This window comes from Ranitomeya variabilis, chromosome 4 (assembly GCF_051348905.1).
Source record: "Ranitomeya variabilis isolate aRanVar5 chromosome 4, aRanVar5.hap1, whole genome shotgun sequence".
NCBI lineage: Eukaryota > Metazoa > Chordata > Amphibia > Anura > Dendrobatidae > Ranitomeya > Ranitomeya variabilis.
The window spans coordinates 643,707,764-643,732,073 of NC_135235.1; the positions used below are offsets into that span (position 1 = coordinate 643,707,764).

At 44.4% G+C, this 24,310-nt stretch overlaps 2 protein-coding genes across 4 annotated transcripts in view; both read left to right on the top strand.

Moving 5' to 3' along the window:
• Positions 1-2,771, top strand: part of LOC143767409 (gastrula zinc finger protein XlCGF66.1-like) — a 69,369-nt gene extending 66,598 nt beyond the window's left edge. Inside the window, exon 4 of the mRNA XM_077255740.1 lies at positions 6-2,771. Within this exon, the coding sequence (XP_077111855.1) occupies positions 6-634 (629 nt within the window). The 3' untranslated portion in view covers positions 635-2,771. The remainder of the gene's footprint in view (positions 1-5) is intronic.
• The window catches only part of LOC143767376 (uncharacterized), a 125,111-nt gene that overhangs the window by 66,783 nt on the left and 34,018 nt on the right, over positions 1-24,310 (top strand). For 2 of the 3 annotated variants that reach the window (XR_013213704.1, XM_077255669.1), the window contains exon 1: positions 18,810-18,867. The exons of the other annotated variant lie outside the window; for it this stretch is intronic. Coding sequence is in view for 1 of the 2 variants with exons in the window: in XM_077255669.1 (XP_077111784.1) it covers positions 18,841-18,867 (27 nt within the window). In the remaining variant the exon portion in view is untranslated. Of the gene's footprint in view, positions 1-18,809; positions 18,868-24,310 lie in introns of those variants that run through there. 3 annotated transcript variants of the gene reach the window in all.

The window sequence follows — 24,310 nt, forward strand, 5'->3', positions numbered from 1 at the left end:
GACAGATGACTATACCAGGGGATCAGAGGCACATATATTTTCAGATGTTATGGCAGATGATTGTGGTATCACACCAGATCCATATGAAGAGCATGCCATTATTCCAGTAATACTTCCAGACCTTCACAGCAAAGATCCATCATCCAATACTTTTCAACAGCTCCTATCTTCTGACTCATCACAGAATATCAAGCAAAATAAAGATAACAGATCAGATAGTAAACATCAAGTAACTCACACAAGAAAGAAGTCGTATATATGTTCGGAATGTGGGAAATGTTTTAATGACAAATCTCATATTGTTATACATCAAAGAAGTCACACAGGGGAGAAGCCATTTTCATGTTCAGAATGTGGGAAATGTTTTAATCAAAAAACAAATCTTGTTACACATCTGAGAATTCACACAGGGGAGAAGCCATTTTCCTGTTGCCAATGTGGAAAATGTTTTACAAGGAAATTTGATCTTGTTAAACATCAGAGAACTCACACAGGGGAAAAACCATTTTCATGTTCAGAATGTAGGAAATGTTTTAAAGACCAATCAACTCTTGCTAGACATAAGAAAACTCACACTGGGGAGAAGTTATTTTCATGTTCTGTATGTGGGAGATGGTTTTTCTCAGAAATCTGATCTTGCTAAACATCTGATAACTCACACAGGGAGGAAACCATTTTCATGCTCAGAATGTGGGAAATGTTTTAAACAGAAATCGAGTATTGAAACACATCTGAGAATTCACAAGGGGGAGAAGCCATTTTCATGCTCAGAATGTGGAAAATGTTTTAGAGACAAATCAACTATTTTTAGACATCAGAGAATTCACACAGGGGAGAAACCATTTTCATGTTCAGAATGTGGGAAATGCTTTAAAGACAAATCGGCTCTTATTACACATCAGAGAAATTACCATGGCTCTATTTGACACTACGCACTTGAAGTATATTGCCTAAGATGACAGGTTTTAGGGGGCGGGCGGCATCAAGAGCAAGAAATTCATTATGAGGGAGAGGGGTAGGAGTTTTAGGCTTCCATTGCTGAGAGAGTGAGAAACAGGTTTCCAGAAGCTCAGTGTCCAAGTCTCCTAAGCTGTGCACTTTCCTAGCATTTTCTGAGCAATCTGTGGGGTCCTAAGACACCACCAATCTGTTTGCAATAAGGAGGTTGAAAAATGTAAAAAATTGTTTCAAAATTTTTGTAAAAAGATTGTGACCTGTCTTTGCCAACCTTAAATTTGGTGCAGGAGTGATAATACTATGGTTTTTTTTTCAGGAGTTGGCCTCGGAACCTTAGTTTAAATTAAGTGAAAATTCATATTTTGGCATTTGCCAGACCAACACTCATCTATCAGGCGGCCAGACAGAGAATTATTATTATTTATTATTATAGCGCCATTTATTCCATGGCGCTTTACATGTAAGGAGGGGTATACATAATAAAAACAAGTATAATAATCTTGAACAATACAAGTCACAACTGGTACAGGAGGAGAGAGGACCCTGCCCGTGAGGGCTCACAATCTACAAGGGATGGGTGAGGATACAGTAGGTGAGGGTAGAGCTGGTCATGCAGCGGTTTGGTCAATCGGTGGTCACTGCAGGTTGTAGGCTTGTCGGAAGAGGTGGGTCTTCAGGTTCTTTTTGAAGGTTTTGATGGTAGGCGAGAGTCTGATGTGTTGTGGTAGAGGGTTCCAGAGTAGGGGTGATGTGCAAGAGAAATCTTGTATACCATTGTGGGAAGAGGAGATAAGAGGGGAGTAAAGAAGATCTTGTGAGGATCGGAGAATTGTAAATTGTCACCCCAGAGAACACTCCAGAAATGTCCACAACTCTAAAATCCAATGGGAGCCTGTTTTACACCACTGCATCTAATGCTTTGCATTGTTCTTGGAGATGTAAGGCTTAAAGGGCCACTGTCACCCCCCTCCAGCCGTTATAAACTAAAAGAGCCACCTTGTGCAGCAGTAATGCTGCATTCTAACAAGGTGGCTCTTTTAGTTTTAGGTTCAAGCATACCCCAAATAAAACGTTTTTATACTTAGCCACAGTTCCTGTCTCTAGCCAGGTAGGCGGGTCCTCACTCCCCAGCTTGGCCAGCTCCTCTGCCGTCACTCACATCTTCCTGCGCATTCGGCACCGCCCCCTCAGCGCTGTTATCGTTTCAAATCCGGCGCCTGCGCTGTGTACTGGTGTCCTGCGCAGACGCAGTAAGCTCTGGCCGTCTGATGTAATGGCTGATACCAGAGAACAAAAGACATCCACAGAACACCAGGATGGATCTGCTGCACAGCAAATAGCTGTAGGACCTGCGATGACGTCACTGCCATGTGATTGCCCTAATTCCCATATTTTTGTCTCTAAAGTGTACAGTATGAGGCCTGCAGATTATTAGTACCCAGATGAGTAACTTTACATTTATACACATTGAATATCATCTGTCAAGTGGATGCCCAAACCTTCAGCTTGGCCATTTCTGCTTGTAACTTTTGAACATTGTGTAAAGACTGCACAATACTTGGTGTCATTTTCAAAAATGAAAAGAATTTGAACAATCCCATCTTCTACATCATTAATATTTTGAATATTAGTTATCCCAGCAGCTGAACCTTAGATTTAACCATTTACAGTAAGGAAAATAAGAATTTGATACACTGACGATTTTGCAAGTTTTCCCAAAACACAAAGGATGGAGATGTCTGTAATTTTTATCATAGGAATACCAACTGTGGGGGGGCGTGGCCTGGACTGCTATGGCGTAGGTTGTGCGGTGCTGGAGCTCCTGAGGGAAATCCTCTATAATCAACTAAAATCGCCTAAAAAACGTTTTTATTGTCAAATCTTTAGTTGGATCTTATCCAGTGCCTCATCTGGGTCACTATGATCCGAAAATTATTTTAATTTTACCACATAAATTTTAGAAATCAGCCCTAGGAAAGTTTGGGCCTTCAAACTACAGGTTTGAGGTAATCCAGCCTCAGGAAGCTAATACTTTCTAACAAGCGGCTCAGCTAATAAGCCAAAGGACCTGAGGTAAAAAAAACATCAGATTTTATTATAAACTCCCTCTCTGGCTTTGGTAGTGAGGAGGAGGGAAGTGACAGCTACAGGCACACACTGTGGAGCGGTCTCTGCACGGCTGCTGCTCCCTCCCCTATTGCCTGGGGATATACCGCCCTGTGCTCATTAGCATAAAGTGCTAAGCCTCCCCAGATTGAAAGACGGAGGCAGAAGAAAGCGATCCAGAAGCATCGGGGGAAGACCCGCAGTGACGTGATATCAGCTCCACACAGAAGCCGACGCTGACACTCCCCCGGACCTTGGAACAAAAGGCGGGAAAAGACGGCCGCCATTTTATTGGTGGACGGCGACAGATTAGAAGGCGCGAGAGACCAGCGTACACCAGCGACAGCAAGGAAGAAGATCTGCGCTGGTCAACACATCGCAGGCTCCGGATCCAAGCACCACCAGACTCAAACAGCGGTAAGTTCCGCCCCCCTGCTGGGAACGAAAATACACCAACGGTCCAGTGAGGAAGACCGCGACGACCGACGGCTCCCGTGCAGGACAATGGTGGAACCACACAGACAGCCATCTCTGCAGGAGTGACAGGAAGACTCCGGTGCAGCATAAACTGCTGTTGAAATAGCTAGGAGCCCTGCAGGGCTCACAAAGCAAAAGAGCTATAGCCTACTATATCAGTCTCTGGCAGGATCTAATCCAGGTAACTGGCTATTTTAGTGAAGCTGACTGGGAAGTCCTAAATCCAGTCATATTATTTGGAGAGTTTTATTTCTTCCCTGGTTCCTTCCTTATTAGCACATGTCTCTAGGAGAACAATCAGTTCTTGAAAGATATTTGTTTGTTTTGGGCAATTAACCTGCACACTTTAACTAACAAACACAAAGTGTTATATAAGCATGCTCTGTTAGGAAAAATCTATTTGTATGCCCCAGTGATTAATCTGCACTTTTTAATTCTCAGTTGCTAGGTATTATCTAAGCATATTCTTCTGTAATTACTGTGAAACTATATACGCCACCTGTTGACACAGCTAATTGCTTGTTTATATTCGGATGATTGCTATTACCACACTCACAGGGGTAGTTCCATAGTTGCTCCCCTTTTGCAGCTTGAGACCACTTTGTGGGGATTTTTTATTTCACAGGGCTAGCCTCACCAGGATTATCCTGAGATCAACATAGAGGACATTGTCTACAATTCCAGCTTTGCTTGGGGCTACTATTTGTGGAAAATCTTTAATCTTTATTCTGAGACCGTCCTAGTAGACACTCTCTGCAAATCAGGCTATTGCTTGGGGATAACAATGAGCAAGAACTCGTCTAAACCCCAATTCTTAAACATGGCCTCATCTATACCTCAAAAACCCCAAAGGTACAAAGGGTCTGGGCGCAATCCATCAAAGGATTTAATAACCACAATAAGTCCCAATAGATCCAGGTCTCCTTTAAAAGACTATGAGGAATTAGACTATGATAAACTCTTCAATTCAAACAGAGTAAAAAAGAACCTCCCAAACACTTTTGTAGAGATGGACTCATCTACATCTTTAAAGAGGAAAACTCCAGGGGCTATAGGAGCGAAATACGCCACTCCTAATGATTCATCTGACGAGGTCTCAGAGATCTTCTCTCCTAATACAAGCCCCGCCAAGCCAAAACCAAAAAAAAGTAATCCAAACCCCGACGATACTCAAGGGTTTGATATGAATTCTGTTGGGAAACTTCTGTCTAATTTGACAGAAAAAATGGATAAGTTTGAAAACAGCATGAACGAAAGGTTTGATAAGCAAAATAAAATGTTCAAAGAATCATTATCCCTCCTCAGCAATAGGATGGACAAATTTGAAGATAGAATTAAAAAGATAGAGGAGAGGCCAGATAATATATCAAAAGTAAATAACGACATCATCAGAGAGATGCATAAGCTAAAGCTTAAGGTAGCAGATCTGGATTCCTGAGAATATAGGCCCAAATAAATTGGAAGAGTACACCAAGAAGTTATTCAGAAAAATAATCCCTACCCTGACTGATCAAGAACTAGAAATAGAATCCACAGGTTGCAAAAACCACCCACTATTCCTAAAGATCTACCTAGAGACACGTTAATGAGAATCCATTTTTTCAAAACAAAAGAAAAAATTCAAAATTACTTTAAAGAAAATAAAAACTTCCCTGAGCCATTCGAAAAACTCAAATTATATGCCGATCTCTCCAGAGATACGATCGAAGGGAGGAAAGCTTTCCAGAATATCACCATACCTCTCAGAGACAATGAGATCTCTTATAAGTGGGGATTCCCGCTAAAATTACTAGTAAATTACAGAGGCAATGTTATCGCCCTAAACTCCCCAGAGGAAGGCAGGGACTTCTTAAAATCCATCAATATCCCATTATATTCACGACACAAAGTTCACCCTGATTCTAACAGCAAGACATGAAATGGTTTTGATATATTTATATTGAGTGATCTAAATGGGAAAACACCCGGGTACAATGCAATACCTTACCCTAGGATGTCTAACTATTCTATTAATTTGTTATTGCTAGTAACGAGTTTATGTATTTAATATATTGAGTTTATGTTCATCAACAAAGAGGATGTTGCTCAGGAGCGAGTAACACGGACTTTTTCCCCCCAACAGGTGAAGTCAGGCTCACTGAAGTGAACCCCTTCAAGTGGGCATTCCAGTTTATTGTTTATTGTTCTTACTCTTATTTAACGTTTATAGGTTTGTTAATCCTCACAGGTTTGCTTGTACACAATGAGTCTAAAATTATTATCTTACAACGTAAGAGGTTTAAATAGCCCACACAAAAGACACACCCTTTGGAGAGAACTAATTAAAAGCCATGCCGAAATAATTTGTATACAGGAATCCAAATTCAAACACACAGATAACCCAAAATTTTCGCATAAAAACTTCCCATATATCTACAAGTCTGACAACACAAAAAAGAAAGCCGGCGTGGTCACCATCATCAAAGGAACTATCTCATTTGAATTTCTGGAGGAGATCAAAGATGTTAAAGGGAGATTTCATATTCTTGTTTGTTCTCTGAATAACCAGATTTGCACAATTGTTAATATCTACGCCCCCAACACGGGTCAAATAGGTTTCCTGAACAAAGTAAATAAAAAAGTCATGTCAGTCAAGAGAGGTGCCATGATTTGGTTAGGAGACTTTAATATGGTTCCGAATGCAAATATGGATTCCTCCAACCCAAATAGATACAGACCACACACTTTAGACAATTGGATACATCAAAATGAATTATTTGACATCTTTCGGTGCCTAAACACCACTTCAATTGAATTCTCCCATTTCTCTGACCCTCATCAATCAGCGTCAAGAATTGACTTAATCTTATCAGATATCTTTACGCTCCCCAAAATCCATAGAATTACTATAGAAAGGAAAACCTCGGATCACTCCCCAGTTTCAGCGGAAATTCAAATTGGCCACACGATTAATAAAATTCCACTATGGAAATGTGACGCTAATCTATTACACAACCCTGATCACAGATCAATAATAGAAAAATCATTAACAAATTATTTCACAGAAAATTCACCTACTGAAACAACCCCATTCACCCATTGGTGCGCCCATAAAGCGGTCATAAGGGGCATCGTGATCCAAATCTCTGCAAAAAGGAAAAGAATGTTTAGGATCCAGATTGAGGATATTCAAAATAAAATAAAAGATAAAGAAAGCGAACAACTAAATTCAAACCCTCCATCTACTCAAATTAAAACAGAGCTACTAAAACTCAGGCAGGAGCTCAAGAAAATCATATTTTCATCATACCACACCATGGTCAAAATTTCCAAAATGAAGCAGTATTCCTCAATTAATAAGCCAACGCGATACATGACTAATAGAATGAAAAAAATAAGACAAGTAAACAGGATCACCAAAATACAAACTCAAAATGGTACAACAGTATCTCATCCCCAAGATATAGCCAACTCCTTCGCAGATTATTACAGCAAATTGTATAATTTACATTCCCAACCTTCCACCCCACATCCCAATATTTCTGACATCGAAAAATTTCTGACCTCAATTGACCTTCCAAAATTGACCCACGACGATTTAGAAAACCTAACTTCCCCATTCTCCCAAGAAGAAATCGAAAAAACTATCCTCCAACTCAAGGACTTTAAATCGCCAGGCCCGGATGGTTTCGGAAACGAATATTATAAAACTTTCACTAAATTACTCTCCCCACATCTACAAAATCTTTTTAATATAGCTAGTTCCTCAGGTAATTTCCCAGCAGAAATGTTAGAATCGACAATTATTTTGATCCCCAAACACAATTCCGACTTAACCCTTGTTAAAAATTACAGGCCAATTTCCCTAATTAATACAGATCTGAAGATTTACTCCAAGCTAATAGCAAATAGGCTCAAATCCTATTTGCCGTCATTGATTCATGGGGACCAGATGGGTTTTATTATGGGTCGTCAAGCGCCAGATGACACTAGAAGACTTATTAACTCAATCAAATTGATTCATTCCTCTAAAGTGCCAACGGTAATTATAACTCTAGACGCCGAAAAGGCTTTTGACCGACTAAACTGGCTTTACTTAACATCAGTTTTATGGAAATTTAGGTGTAACGAAAAATATATCAACAGCGTCATGGCACTCTATTCAAGGCCAAAAGCTAAAATTTATGTAAACAATTATTCTTCTACACCATTTGATATTTCAAATGGTACAAGACAAGGTTGCCCCTTATCTCCCCTTCTTTTCATTTTATCAATGGAACCACTGGCGCAATCAATTAGGCAAAATAATAACAAAAGGTTTACAAACGCGAACACGTCATTACAAGATCGGGCTTTTTGCTGACGACCTGATGTTTACCCTGACGGATCCCTATGAGTCAATTTCTGAGCTACAAAAAACCCTTCAAATTTTTTCAAATATTACCTTCTTCAAGATAAATGAAAATAAATCAAAAATATTGCCATTTTACTTGACGGAATCAGAAACAAAGAAAATTGAGGACATAGCTTCATTAAGTTGGTCAGAAGGAGACTTAGACTATCTAGGTACAATCATCTCAAAAAACTTAGACACAATAATGAAGAAAAATCTGGACAAACTCTTGGAGACTATAAACAAGGACCTAAATTTCCTCGGCACCAAAGATCTCTCATGGTGGGGCAAGGTATTGGCAATAAAAACTTTTATCGTCCCAAAAATTTCTTATATATTGAGAACACTCCTGTTATGATCCCAGTGGTAGAGGATCTCTGATATTCCGGCAAGATATCAAAAACATAAATACTGCTCTAGGGAGGTGGAAACTGGGCTAACCGCATACCTGATCCTAACACACACAACTAGAAGCAGCCGGTGAACGTGCCTACGTTGGTTCTAGACGTCTCGAGCCAGCCGGAGAACTGACTACCCCTAGAGGGAAAATAAGACCTCACTTGCCTCCAGAGAAATTGAACCCCAAAGATATAGAAAGCCCCCAACAAATAATAACGGTGAGGCAAGAGGAAAACACAAACGTAGAGATGAACTAGATTCAGCAAAGTGAGGCCCACTAGTCTAGATAGACAGAAAATAGATAGTGGACTATGCGGTCAGCAGAAAACCCTACAAAAACATCCACGCTGAACATTCAAGAACCCCCACACCGACTGACGGTGCGGAGGGAGAATATCAGCCCCCTAGAGCTTCCAGCGAGCCAGAAAATCAAATATTAAGCAAGCTGGACAAAGACACTGAAAAATGCAAACGATCCAAATTATACAAAACGGACTTAGCTTTTCTTGCATGAGACAGACTGAAAGGAATCCGGAGGAGACCATATAGGTCTGGATACAACGATGCCAGGCAAGAGACTGAGTCCGGAGGAGACTTAAATAGGGAACACCCGCTGCTTAACGACACAGCTGGAGCTCAGGCCTGCAACAAGACATGCCTAACACAATACCGTTAGTGACCACCAGAGGGAGCCCAGAAACACAGTTCACAACAGTACCTCCCCCTTGAGGAGGGGTCACCGAACCCTCACCAAGACCCCCAGGGCGATCAGGATGAGCAGCGTGAAAGGCATGAACCAAATCAGCCGCATGAACATCAGAGGCGACAACCCAGGAATTATCCTCCTGACCATAGCCTTTCCACTTAACTAAATACTGGAGTTTCCGTCTAGAGATACGAGAATCCAGAATCTTCTCCACCACATACTCCAACTCGCCCTCAACCAAAACCGGGGCAGGAGGCTCAACAGCAGGAACCATAGGCACCACGTACCGCCGCAACAAGGACCTATGGAACACATTATGAATAGCAAATGACGCTGGAAGGTCCAAGCGAAAAGACACCGGGTTAAGGATTTCCAAAATCTTATAAGGACTGATAAAGCGAGGCTTGAACTTAGGAGAGGAGACTTTCAAAGGAACATGCCGAGAAGACAACCAAACCAAATCCCCAACACGAAGTCGGGGACCCACACCGCGGCGGCGGTTGGCAAAACGCTGGGCCTTGTCTTGTGACAATTTCAAATTGTCCACCACATGGTTCCAAATCCGCTGCAACCTATCCACCACAGAATCAACCCCAGGACAGTCAGAAGGTTCAACCTGGCCCGAGGAGAAACGAGGATGAAAACCAGAGTTGCAGAAAAAGGGTGAAACCAAAGTGGCAGAACTAGCCCGATTATTAAGGGCAAACTCGGCCAGTGGCAAAAAGGTAACCCAGTCGTCCTGATCAGCAGAAACAAAACATCTCAAATAAGTCTCCAACGTCTGATTAGTTCGCTCGGTCTGGCGATTAGTCTGAGGATGAAAAGCCGACGAAAAAGACAAATCAATACCCATCTTAGCACAAAAGGATCGCCAGAATCTGGACACAAACTGGGATCCTCTGTCAGACACAATATTCTCAGGGATGCCGTGCAAACGAACCACATTCTGAAAGAACAAAGGGACCAAATCAGAGGAGGAAGGCAACTTAGGCAAGGGCACCAAATGGACCATTTTAGAAAAACGATCGCACACCACCCAGGTGACAGACATCTTCCGAGATACCGGAAGATCCGAAATGAAATCCATGGAAATGTGCGTCCAAGGCCTCTTCGGGATAGGCAAGGGCAAAAGTAACCCGCTGGCACGAGAACAGCAAGGCTTAGCCCGAGCACAAATCCCACAGGACTGCACAAAAGAACGCACATCCCGCGACAAGGAAGGCCACCAAAAGGACCTAGCCACCAAATCTCTGGTACCGAAAATCCCAGGATGTCCCGCCAACACTGAAGAATGAACCTCAGAAATAACTCTGCTGGTCCATCTGTCAGGGACAGTCTCTCTGGTGGGCAACGATCAGGCCTATCAGCCTGAAATTTCTGCAGCACTCGTCGCAAATCTGGGGAAATGGCAGACAAAATCACTCCCTCTCTGAGAATACCAGCCGGCTCCGAGACTCCCGGAGAGTCAGGCACAAAACTCCTAGAAAGTGCATCAGCCTTCACGTTCTTCGAACCAGGCAGGTACGAGACCACAAAGTCAAAATGGGAGAAAAACAACGACCAACGAGCCTGTCTAGGATTCAGGCGCTTGGCAGACTCGAGGTAAATCAGATTTTTATGATCAGTCAAGACCACCACACGATGTCTAGCTCCCTCGAGCCAATGTCGCCACTCCTCAAATGCCCACTTCATAGCCAACAACTCCCGATTACCAACATCATAGTTCCGCTCAGCAGGTGAAAATTTTCTTGAAAAGAAGGCGCATGGCTTCATCACGGAGCCATCAGAACTTTTTTGCGACAAAACAGCCCCTGCACCAATCTCAGAAGCATCAACTTCAACCTGGAAGGGAAGAGAGACATCCGGCTGGCACAAGACTGGCGCTGAAGTAAACCGACGCTTCAGCTCCTGAAAGGCCTCCACGGCCGCAGGAGACCAATTAGCAACATCAAAACCCTTCTTGGTCATATCCGTCAAAGGTTTAACCAAGCTGGAAAAATTAGCGATAAAACGACGGTAAAAATTAGCAAAGCCCAAGAACTTCTGCAGGCTCTTAACAGACGTGGGCTGAGTCCAGTCATGAATGGCACGGACCTTGACTGGGTCCATCTCCACAGTAGAAGGGGAAAAAATAAAACCCAAAAAAGAAACCTTCTGTACCCCAAAGATACATTTTGAGCACTTCACAAATAGAGCATTCTCCCGCAGAACCTGAAACACCATCCTGACCTGGTTCACATAGGACTCCCAATCATCAGAAAAAACCAAAATATCATCCAGATAAATAATCATAAATTTATCCAGATATTTCCGGAAGATGTCATGCATGAAGGACTGAAACACAGAAGGGGCATTCGATAATCCAAAAGGCATCACCAGGTACTCAAAATGACCCTCGGGCGTATTAAATGCCATTTTCCATTCATCTCCCTGCTTTATGCGCACAAGGTTATACGCACCACGAAGATCTATCTTGGTGAACCAACTGGATCCCTTAATCCGAGCAAACAAATCAGACAACAATGGCAAAGGATACTGAAATTTAACCGTGATCTTATTCAGAAGACGATAATCTATACAAGGTCTCAAAGACCCGTCTTTCTTGCCCACAAAAAAGAATCCTGCACCAAGAGGAGAAGAGGATGGGCGAATATGTCCCTTCTCCAAAGACTCCTTTATATAACTCCGCATCGCGGCATGCTCTGGCACAGATAAATTAAAGAGTCGTCCCTTAAGAAACTTACTACAAGGAATCAAATCTATAGCACAATCACAGTCCCTATGAGGAGGAAGGGCACTGGACCTGGCCTCATTAAATACATCCTGAAAGTCTGACAAAAACTCAGGGATCTCAGAAGGAGTAGAAGAAGCAATAGATACCAATGGAGAATCGCCATGAATCCCCTGACACCCCCAACTAGACACAGTCATAGCTTTCCAATCTAAAACTGGATTATGGGCCTGTAACCATGGCAGACCCAAAACGACAACATCATGCATTTTATGCAGTACCAGAAAACAAATCACCTCCTGATGTACAGGAGTCATGCACATGGTCACTTGCGTCCAATACTGAGGTTTATTCTCTGCCAATGGCGTAGAATCAATTCCTCTAAGAGGAATAGGATTTTCCAAAGGCTCCAGGACAAAACCGCAGCGCTTGGCAAACGACAAATCCATCAGACTTAAAGCAGCACCAGAATCCACAAAAGCCATAACTGAGTAAGAAGATAATGAACAAATTAAAGTCACAGACAAAATAAACTTAGGCTGAAAAGTACCAATGGCGACAGGATTAACAATTTTTTTTAAGCGTTTAGAGCATGCTGAGATAACATGTGTTGAATCACCACAGTAGAAACACAACCCATTTTGACGTCTATGATTTTGTCGCTCGGCTCTGGTCAAAATTCTGTCACATTGCATAGAATCAGGTGACCGTTCAGACAGCACCGCCAAAGGATTAACAGATTTGCGCTCCCGCAAACGTCGATCAATTTGAATGGCCAGAGCCATTGAATCATTCAGACCTGTAGGGATAGGAAACCCCACCATCACATCTTTAATGGCTTCAGAAAGACCATTTCTGAAATTTGCGGCCAGTGCACACTCATTCCATTGAGTAAGCACGGACCATTTCCGAAATTTTTGACAATATACCTCAGCTTCGTCCTGACCCTGAGAGATAGCCAGCAACATCTTTTCAGCCTGATTTTCAAGATTAGGCTCCTCATAAAGCAAACCAAGTGCCAGGAAAAACGCATCAACATTCACCAATGCAGGATCTCCTGGCGCCAGAGAGAAGGCCCAATCTTGAGGGTCGCCGCACAAGAAGGAAATAACAATCTTAACTTGCTGAGCGGAATCACCAGAGGAACGAGGTTTCAGAGACAAACAATTTGCAATTATTCCTAAAATTCAGGAACTTGGATCTATCTCCAAAAAACGGCTCAGGAATAGGTATTTTTGGTTCAGACATAGGGCTATGGATAACAAAATCCTGAATGCTTTGCACCCTAGCAGCAAGCTGATCCATACTAGAAGTCAGAGTCTGGACATTCATATCTGCAGCAGAGTTCCAGCCACTCAGAGAAAAAGGGGATGGAAGAAGCTAGGCAAACTGCAGCAACAAAAAAAAACAAACTCAACTTCTTTTTAATCCCGCTTCTGCGATGCAATAAACATTTTCTTTTGGCCTGGCATACTGTTATGATCCCAGTGGTAGAGGATCTCTGATATTCCGGCAAGATAGCAAAAACATAAATACTGCTCTAGGGAGGTAGAAACTGGGCTAACCGCATACCTGATCCTAACACACACAACTAGAAGCAGCCGGTGAACGTGCCTACGTTGGTTCTAGACGTCTCGAGCCAGCCGGAGAACTGACTACCCCTAGAGGGAAAATAAGACCTCACTTGCCTCCAGAGAAATTGAACCCCAAAGATATAGAAAGCCCCCAACAAATAATAACGGTGAGGCAAGAGGAAAACACAAACGTAGAGATGAACTAGATTCAGCAAAGTGAGGCCCACTAGTCTAGATAGACAGAAAATAGATAGTGGACTATGCGGTCAGCAGAAAACCCTACAAAAACATCCACGCTGAACATTCAAGAACCCCCATACCGACTGACGGTGCGGAGGGAGAATATCAGCCCCCTAGAGCTTCCAGCGAGCCAGAAAATCAAATATTAAGCAAGCTGGACAAAGACACTGAAAAATGCAAACGATCCAAATTATACAAAACGGACTTAGCTTTTCTTGCATGAGACAGACTGAAAGGAATCCGGAGGAGACCATATACACTCACCGGCCACTTTATTAGGTACACCTGTCCAACTTCTTGTTAACACTTAATTTCTAATCAGCCAATCACATGGCGGCAACTCAGTGCATTTAGGCATGTAGACATGGTCAAGACAATCTCCTGCAGTTCAAACCGAGCATCAGTATGGGGAAGAAAGGTGATTTGAGTGCCTTTGAACGTGGCATGGTTGTTGGTGCCAGAAGGGCTGGTCTGAGTATTTCAGAAACTGCTGATCTACTGGGATTTTCACGCACAACCATCTCTAGGGTTTACAGAGAATGGTCCGAAAAAGAAAAAAAATCCAGTGAGCGGCAGTTCTGTGGGCGGAAATGCCTTGTTGATGCCAGAGGTCAGAGGAGAATGGGCAGACTGGTTCGAGCTGATAGAAAGGCAACAGTGACTCAAATCGCCACCCGTTACAACCAAGGTAGGCCTAAGAGCATCTCTGAACGCACAGTGCGTCGAACTTTGAGGCAGATGGGCTACAGCAGCAGAAGACCACACCGGGTACCACTCCTTTCAGCTAAGAACAGGAAACTGAGGCTACAATTTGTACAAGCTCATCGAAATTGGACAGTAGAAGATTGGAAAAACGTTGCTTGGTCTGATGAGTCTCGATTTCTGCTGCGACATTCGGATGGTAGGGTCAGAATTTGGCGTAAACAACATGAAAGCATGGATCCATCCTGCCTTGTATGGAGCATCTTTGGGATGTGCAGCCGACAAATCTGCGGCAACTGTGTGATGCCATCATGTCAATATGGACCAAAATCTCTGAGGAATGCTTCCAGCACCTTGTTGAATCTATGCCACGAAGAATTGAGGCAGTTCTGAAGGCAAAAGGGGGTCCAACCCGTTACTAGCATGGTGTACCTAATAAAGTGGCCGGTGAGTGTAGGTCTGGATACAACGATGCCAGGCAAGAGACTGAGTCCGGAGGAGACTTAAATAGGGAACACCCGCTGCTTAACGACACAGCTGGAGCTCAGGCCTGCAACAAGACATGCCTAACACAATACCGTTAGTGACCACCAGAGGGAGCCCAGAAACACAGTTCACAACACACTCCCCCTAAAAGTCAACACTTCCTACCTGACTAGTATTCAATCCACAATTAATCTGTTTATTTGGAATAAAAAAAGGGCCCGCATTCCCACATTTTATATAAATGCAAGGAATTTGGGGGCATAGGCTTACCAAACATAACTGCTTTATATTTATCGAATTTAATAAAACAAAGCCAGTACTGGTTTATGCAAGAAGACTCTCCGAACTGGCTTGATCTTGAAATTGCACATAACCATAATAAATCACCTAAAGAATTGGTTTTTGACCATATTCTAAACAGACCTTGTAATGCCTACGCTCATCACCCTATCTTTTCTCCCATTATATACGCCTGGGACAAACTGTCTAAACGAAAGAGAGGATCCAACAGGAAAATCCTTCTTCACAACACCCCTATAGAGATTATCATGCTTATCCAAAATATTAACCCCTCTCCCATATGGAGAGACAATGGGATCAAAAAATTAAATGATATCCACGATGGGGTTAAATTTCTCAGCTTCAGCTCTGTAAAACAAAAATTTAAAATTCCCTCCTCAGCCTTTTTCCCTTATTTGGCACTGAAGGACCAAGCTCAAAACTTCATCACAAACAAACGAAAAATATCTGAAGCAATTATTAAATTATTTAAAAAACCCAAACATCATCTATTTTGGAGCAACAAGCAAATATATCGGTGGTTTAACAATGATACACAATTTAATAAGTTATCTCACATGACAAAATGGGAAAGGGATCTGAATACAACGTTCACTCCAGAACAGTGGGAAAATGCGATCCACTTTACTTACGCCTCAAACATCTGCATGACATTGAAAGAGGCATACTATAAAATCATCACAAGATGGTACTATACTCCGGTTCGCCTCTCTCATCTACCGTCAGGAGGATCTCCATTGTGCTGGCGAGAATGTGGAGAACACGGAAGTTTGCTACATGTGTTTTGGACATGCCCCCGGGTGAAACCCTTATGGAGACAGGCCATAAAATTAATCAATAAACTACTAACAGACAACACTATAGTCACCCCTGCAATGGCCTTGTTGTCATTGAACTGGGAAAGCACGGACACAAATGTGAGATCTATTATAATTCATATCTGTCTTGAAGTTAAACAAATTATAGCCTTCCATTGGAAAAATCCGATCTTACCGGCCTTTACCGAAATTATAGACCAAATTAACCTACATAAAACATATGAAGAAAACTTCGCAATAGCAAACAATTACTATAAGAAATATGATAGGAAATGGAAGAAGTGGGTTGAGGTAGTCTCCAACTTATCACATTAAAAGAAAAGATGGTGGTTACCGCATACCTGTGAGGATAAAATATGTTAATCTGTTAAAATTGTTAATAACTATCAAATTCTGTTATGTCTGGACAGCGTGTCCACAAAGTTGTACTTACCTTTTCCCAGTCCCATTTCCCTTACCTCCCTCCCTCTCCTTACCCTTATTCCCTTGAGAGCTGATTATATGACTATCTTTGCATGTTAATACTAAATTTCAAAAGATACAATAAAAATTATTTGAAAAGGAATACCAACTGTGAGAGACAGAATCTAAAAATAAAAAAAAAAAAAAAAAAAACAGAAAATCACATAATATGATTTTTAAGTAATTAAATTGCATTTTATTGCATAAAATAAGTATTTGATCACCTACCAACCAGCAAGAATTCTGGTTCTCACAGGCCTGTGAGTTTTTCTTTAAGACTCCCTCCTACTCTGCACTCATTACTCCTATTAATTTAACCTGTTTAAATTCGTTACCTGTATAAAAGACATCTGTCCACACACGCAATCAACCACACACCAACCTCGCCACCACGGCCCAGACCAAAGAGCTGTCTAAGGCTTCTTTTACACTGACTGTTTTTTTTGCGGCCCATTATTGCGGGCCTTTTTTGCAGGCCATATCGCCGCAATTTTCACAGTCTGCTGCAATAATGGACCGCAAGAAACGTGAGGATCAACGTTTTTCAGGTTCCAAATGCTATAGCTAAAGTATTGGGGAAAAAATACGGCGGTCTGCAAAACCGGACGTCACGGTGCACCGCAAAAACAACCTTCCGGGTTTTTTTGTGGCCCCATTGATTTTCAATGAAGGCCATGTCTGTAAGCCGTGAAAAAAATCGAGCAGGCTCGATATTTTTTCACGGCCGTAAATGCAGCTCTCACGGCCATACGGCGCACCGTGGAATTATTGCGGCCTGTTTTTGCGGCCCCATAGAAATCTATTGGGGCCGCAAAACCACAGCAAGTGTAAAAGAAGCCTAAGGACACCAGGGACAAAGTTGTAGACCTGTACAAGGCTGGGATGGGTTACATGACACTAGACAAGCAGCTTGGTGAGAAGGCAACAACTGTTTTCACAAATATTAGAAAATGGAAGAAACACGAAATGACTTCCTCGGTTTGGGGCTCCATGCAAGATCTTGCTTCATGGGGTAAGGATGATTATGAGAAAGGTCAGGAATCAGCCCAGAACTACACTGGAGGACCTGGTCAATGAAATGAAGAGAGCTGGGACCACAGTCTCAAACATTACTGTTAGTAACACACTACGCCATCATGGATTGATATCCTGCAGGGCACGCAAGGTCTCCCTGCTTACGCCAGCACATGTTCATGCCTATTTGAAGTTCACCAATGACCATCTGGATGATCCAGGGGAGGCATGGGAGAAGGCTTTCCTCCATACATCTGGTACACAAACGGCTCCACTCCGTACACATCACACACACAGGTCTGCTCTGCTCACCTCGTGCACATAGTGCTCTGCTCCGCCACGTCATACACACACAGCTCCACTCCATACACCTGGTACATACATGGCTCTGCCTAGTACACACGGCTTTGCTCTGTACACCTCGCACATACATGGGTCTGCTCCATACACCTGTTACGTAATGATGTGGAAACCTGTATGGAAAGCTTTAGGAGAAACTCAAAAGGTTTCACATGTTTGCAAGTTTTGATCAAATCAGAGAGTCAATCGATCAGAGACAAGGGCACACAGCCAGTCTCTGTTAGTGTACCGGCTTGTCTGCTTTCAGATATCCAGTCACAAGTCTCCATTACAACCACAGAGATACAAAAAAGGCCATGGCTTCACATTACCTAAGGGAGAAGATATTTGAATTGGTGAAAGTATTTTAGTTGGGAATAACAAGATCATAAATCATGGAAACTGTTGAATTCCTTGAAAACTGGTTCTACCCAGCCTCCTATGCCTTCTGTAACAAAGAAAGCTTAACACAAAGACACCTCTATATCAGAGACCGCACTCTGTGTTATTGCTTTTATGAACAAAATTTATAAAGCCAATTTAAAAATATTAAATGATCAAAGATATATAAATTGTCTAAATAATAATCAAAGCTTGTTTGTAAATCTCATCATATATATTTACTGGAGAAGCACTGTGATATTTTGCAGATGTGATAACTCACTGTCTATAATGCCTGAACTTGGGCATCTCTTTACATAGTGTCGTTATAACAAATCTACCAGTTCTAGCGGTTACATACACTAGTAATACCAACATATATGTAATGAAAGGGTAAATGAATATACTCTTATTCACTATCTCCATGTCCACTATGTGAGGTCCACCCTTCGGTCTGGGTGATTGTCTGCAGCTCGTTTATATAGGGAATGTTTGGGGACAGAATTTATATCTAGATCACCATGCGGAAGTATAAAGGTAGCAGGAGTAAGGTTCCTTCTTCACCCAGGGGAGGACATTTATAGGCCTGGTGACCACCTCTTAGATATAGGCAGTATGCAGAGTACGATGTCAGTGGGTCTTGAAAGACAACGTATAGAAGTCAAAAGTCCTTGCATTGGAGGTTTGGCATACACTGAGGCCCCTGATCATGTGACCCCTGATTCCTCCCCTCCTGTGACCTCATCACAGGTCCTGTGTGCACAGAACAGCCATATATGTGGTGTGCGGCTCTGCAGGTGGAGGTAGGTGCTGGAGATTCCCCATGACTGGGCGCAGAGGGACATTATCCCCCTCAGTGCTGCGGTCACATTCCAGGAAAATGTAGATGTATGTGGGGCCGGTATTTGTGCTATGAGATTTACATTCTGTGCATTTTGGATACATATAATTCCAGAAGTTGGAACGTATTATCTCTTTAAGCAATAGTTGACTTAGGCTACTTTCACACTAGTCCGTCGGTACGGGCCGTCGCAAACCGTCGGCCCAACGTACCGACGGACAGTGTGATAATTAATCACAACGTGGGCAGCGGATGCAGTCTTACAACGCATCCGCTGCCCAGTGTGATGAGCGGGGAGGAGGGGGCGGAGTTCCGGCCGCGCATGGCCGGAAAAAGCGGAACCGACGGACAAAAAATGGTTACATGTAACTTTTTTTGTGCCAACGGTCCGCCAAAACACGACGCATCCGTCGCATGACGGATGCGACGTGTGGCACTCCGTCGCAATGCGTCGCTAGTATAAGTCTATGGAGAGAAAACGCATCCTGCGGGCATCTTTGCAGGATGCGTTTTTTCTACATAACGACGCATTGTGACGCAAGTGTGAAAGTAGCCTTAGACTCCATAGCCCCATCTGTGATAATGTTGTGTGTGAATCAGATCTGAGATCAGAGCTTTGCAACAAGAAGCTTAAGGCTATGTGCTGTGAGGAAGTGACTGGTGTGATTTGCTAGGGTCGTTATGTGTCCCCCAGGATGCGCTCCGAAGCGTATTGGGTCCGCTCTAGTGCCTTGTGTTCACAGCAGGGCGTCTGTGAGTCACAAGGCAGGATAAAAGTAATGATGAAACCTGGTTAAGTTATTTGGCCAAGGAATTGTTAAGGAAAACCTGGTATGGGCTTTTATTTTTTAAACGGACTGCAGGAAGGTAGTGGGGCCGGTCCGTTTTCTCCAGCCCAGATCTTACAAGTGGCCCATGGCCATAGAATCGATTTGAGGGGGAAAAAAACCCTGCAGGAAGGGGTTTGGTTGTTGGCGTGGTGTAGAGCAGACAGCTCTGCAAAAGCTCTGCCGTGTGAGGGAACAAAGAGCCCAGTGAGGCAAACTCCTGGCACCCCGCAGCGTGATACGGTGGTGCTGTCGACCCCAGCAACCGGACGCATATATGGGCTGTGTTGCTTCCCGGCTGTGATCCAGAGGATATCATTTCTTTTGTTTGTAAGTTTTTTGTGGGACATTAAAACCTACGTTTTCTTTGAACTTTCTTGCCTCATTACTGCACAGTGTGGACACCACTGCTCTACATATGGTTGGAGAATGTGGAGCAGTGTGAACTGAGGCATACCCCAAAAGCGTGCTGCATGTCAATAATTAAGCCAGCAATGCTACACCTCAAGCCTGTGGACAAGACTGAGGAGCTGTTGAAACAGTGGGTCCTCGCTCAGCAGCGGCAACATGAGCAATACCTGCAGGAGCAGCAATGTGAGCAGCACCAGCTGTAGCTGCGGTGTCAGCAGGAGCAGCAGTATCAGCAACAGCAGCAGACAAACAACTTGTTGATGCAGCAGATCGCGGATATACAAGAGGCGGGTCCACCAGCGACAACATTCCAGTCGGAAGCCCGGTACAAGGTCCGGTTCTGTGCCTGAGGATGACATGGAGGCCTTTCTCACCATCTTCGAATGCACCGCGGAGTGGGACAGCTTGCTGGTTACCCAGTGGGCTGAATTGGTGGCCAACCTCCTGACGGCAGATGCACAGAAGTACTACCTGGACCTCAGTCGGGAGGATGCCCTGGACTATGGGAAGCTGAAAGGTGAGATCCTTGCCACACTGGGGGCTAATATATATGTGCGGGCACAACGGGTGTTCCAGTGGTCCTTTTCGGACACTCGCCCTGCCCAATCTCAGGCCTATGACTTGAAGCAACTGGTTAAATAATGTTTCCAGCCCGAGACATTAATCCCATTCCAGATGGTAGAGGTGGTGGTCGACCGGCTGGTAAGAGCTCTACCAGCAGCCATACAGCGTTGGGTGGGGAAAGGGGACCCGGGCACTCTGGACCAGGTGGTAGGACTGATAGAGCAGTATGCAGCCACTCAGGACTTTATACGGGACACTGCTCCACTTCGGCTGTCACGTAAGGCCCCGTCAACCCAGGAGGCAGGGAGAAGCCCACAACCCTCCACTGGGGCCAATATGGATCGTACCCGTACTGAGGGGATATCTCGGAAGGAGAGTGACAAATGACCCGTGTACCCTAAATCGGCCCTAAGGTTCCCTCGTGTCGCAGTTGTTAAGTGTTGGCGATGCCAAGGGCCTGGGCATGTAGTTGCCTACTGCCCCCTAACCCATGGACTGTGGGTATACGCGCCATGTGTCTATGTTTGCCCAGCCAGCCTGCACTGCCACTACAGGCCTTGCCAGTACCGAATCTCAGCTGTGCCAGGTACTTGTTAATGGGTACCAGACGCACGCTCTCTTGGACTTGGGGAGCTTGGTGACTCTGGTGCACGGGTCCCTGGTTGCTGGAGACAGTCCTAATGGACGGAAGGTGGGTGTGGTCTGCATACATGGGGACCTCCGAGTGTACCCAACCATGGAGGTTACATTTTCTACCCCGTGTGGAGAGATAAGACATGTGGTGGGAGTGGTAAAGACTCTTCCGTATGGGACTGTATTGTGAAGAGACTTACCTCTGTTCTGGTCCCTGTGGGAGACCAGAGTTAACCCTCCCAAGGTAAATGTTATTCCGGGCTCAGAACCCGAAGATCCCGAGTCAGGGATACCTGCCGTGGGGGTCACCAACCCAGGGACAGAGTGTAACCCTGATAGGTTTCCCTTAGAGGTATTGGCAGAAGAAGTTGAGGAGACCCCTCCGATCCCCGAGCTGAAGGTGTCCCCTGGTAAGTTTGAGACCACCCAGCTCCAGGATCCCACTTCGAGCTTGCCACGGGAAAGAATAATCGAGGTGAATGGGGTGGCTCAGCAACCGGGTGCGGAGATGGAGTTTCCCCAGATAACAATCAACCAGGAGTTACTGTACAGGGTTGATAAAATCAGGAATGAGGTGGTAGAACAACTGGTAGTGCCCTAATCCCATCATTGGGCGGTGCTCGACATGGCTCACACTCACAAGCTGGGAGGGTATTTAGGGGCCAAAAAGATGCAGGTGTCTACGCTGAGGTCCAAAGGTACTGCAATACGTGTCCGGAGTGCCATCTAACATCACCCACCATGAACTACCGGAGTCCATTGGTGCCTCTGCCCATTATAGAGGTACCTTTTGAGTGGATTGCGATGTATCTGGTAGGGCCAATAGTAAAATCCGCCCGGGGCCACCAACACATATTAGTAGCCGTAGACTACGCCACCCAGTACTGAGATGCAATACCTCTCTGCCACACCTCGGCTAAACTAAGAGCCCATGAACTATTTGCCATGTTTTCTTGCCTTGGGCTACCCAAGGAGATCCTTAAAGATCAGGGATCTCCTTTTATGTCTAAGGTGACCAGGGAGCTATGTAAGCTGCTCCGAATTAAACAGCTACGTATGTCGATTTACCATCCACAAACTGACGGGTTAGTGGAGAGGTTTAATAAGTCTCAAGGCCATGCTCAAAAAGGTGGTCGCCAAGGATGGGAGGGATTGGGACATGTTACTGCCCTATCTAATGTACGCCATCCGCGAGATACCCCAGGCATCCATTGGGGTTCTCCCCATTTGAACTATTGTATGGCACGCAGCCGAAGAGACTGCTGGATGTAGCCAATGAGACGTGGGAACAGGAGCCCACTCCACATAAGAGTCATCGAGCATGTGGCAAGTATGCAGGATAAAATTGCTGCCGTTCGGCCCATAGTAAAGGAGCATCTGTTGGATGCCCACGCCACTCAGAGCCACACGTATAATAAAAGGGCCACAGTCAGCACCTTTAAAGAAGGGGACCGCGTATTGGTACTCTTGTCCACTCCAGAGAGTAAATGGCCAAGTGGCAGGAGCCATTTGAGTTACGAGGGAAGGTGGGCGAAGTGAATTGTAGGGTGAACCAACTCGGGAAAAGGAATCCCGAGCAACTTGGTCATGGAGGCGACTCTGGAGGTACCAACGGGGAACCCTCTGGCCCCGGGCAGGGATGCGGCCGGGTGTGACGTAAAAGTTAATGACGCCCTCACAAAACAGCAGCGACGAGAGGCTTGAGCTTTGGTGCAGCAAAATATGGACGTATTCTCAGAACTGCCGGAGCGAACCTCGATGATTCAACATGATATTCTCACCCAGCCCCAGGTAAGGGTACAGAAGAAACTGTACTGGGTGCCAGAAGCCCGGAGGCATGCCATAGCGGCTGAAGTGAAGCAAGTGCTTCAATTGGGAGTCATCAAGGAGTTCCGGAGTGAGTGGGCAAGTCCCATTGTGCTAAGATCTAAAATAGATGGGTCGTTACGCTTCTGTAATGACTTGAGAAAGTTTAATGAGGTGTCAAAATTTGACCTCTATCCAATGCCTCAAGTGTAGGAGCTAATTGAGAGACTGGGAAAGGCTCACTACTTCACCAATCTCAACCTCACCAAAGGGTACTGGCAGGCCCCGCTAACAGAATCAGCGAAAGATCTCCTTTATAACGCCAGAGAGTCTATATCACTATGTCGTCTTGCCTTTTGGGTTACATGGGGTTCCGGCCACATTCCAGAGGCTGATGGACATAGTGTTAGAACCTCATCGAAAATATGCTCGTTGCTCGGGTTTTCCCGAGCACGTTCGGATGATCTCCGAGTATTTGTAAGTGCTCGGAGATTTAGTTTTCGTCACCTCAGCTGAATGATTTATAGCTGCTAGACAGGCTGAACGCATGTGGGAATTCCCTAGCAACCAGGCAACCGGCACATGTACTCAGCCTGGCTAGTAGCCGTAAATCATTCAGCTGAGGTGACAAAACTAAATCTCCGAACACTAAGAAATACTCGGCAGTCACCCGAGCATGCTCGGGAAAACCCGAGCAATGAGTATACTCGCTCATCACTAATCGGCGTATTTGGATGACATATTCATCTTTAGTACCAACTGGGAGACCCATCTGTCCCAGTTACAAGTATTGCTGGAGTCTCTCAGAATCGCGGGGTTAACGGCAAACCCAAAGAAATGTGTGATAGGACTCACGGGAGCCCGGTATTAAGGTTATGTAATTGGCGTCGGGGTTATAAAACCCCAAGTAAATAAGATTGAGGCCATCCAAAACCCGGCCCAAGCCGTTAAGTACCTAACAGGTGAGGGCTTTTCACAGCATCATTGGGTACTATCGCTGGTTTATACCCAATTTTGTGGGGAAATACGCACCACTAACTGACCTGTTAAAAGGTAAGAAGTCAGTTATGGTCCGGTGGAATCCTCAAGTGCAGGAAGCATTCCAATCCCTGAAGTCGGCATTGTTTAGACAGCCAGTCTTCATCAGCCCCAACTTCAAAGAAA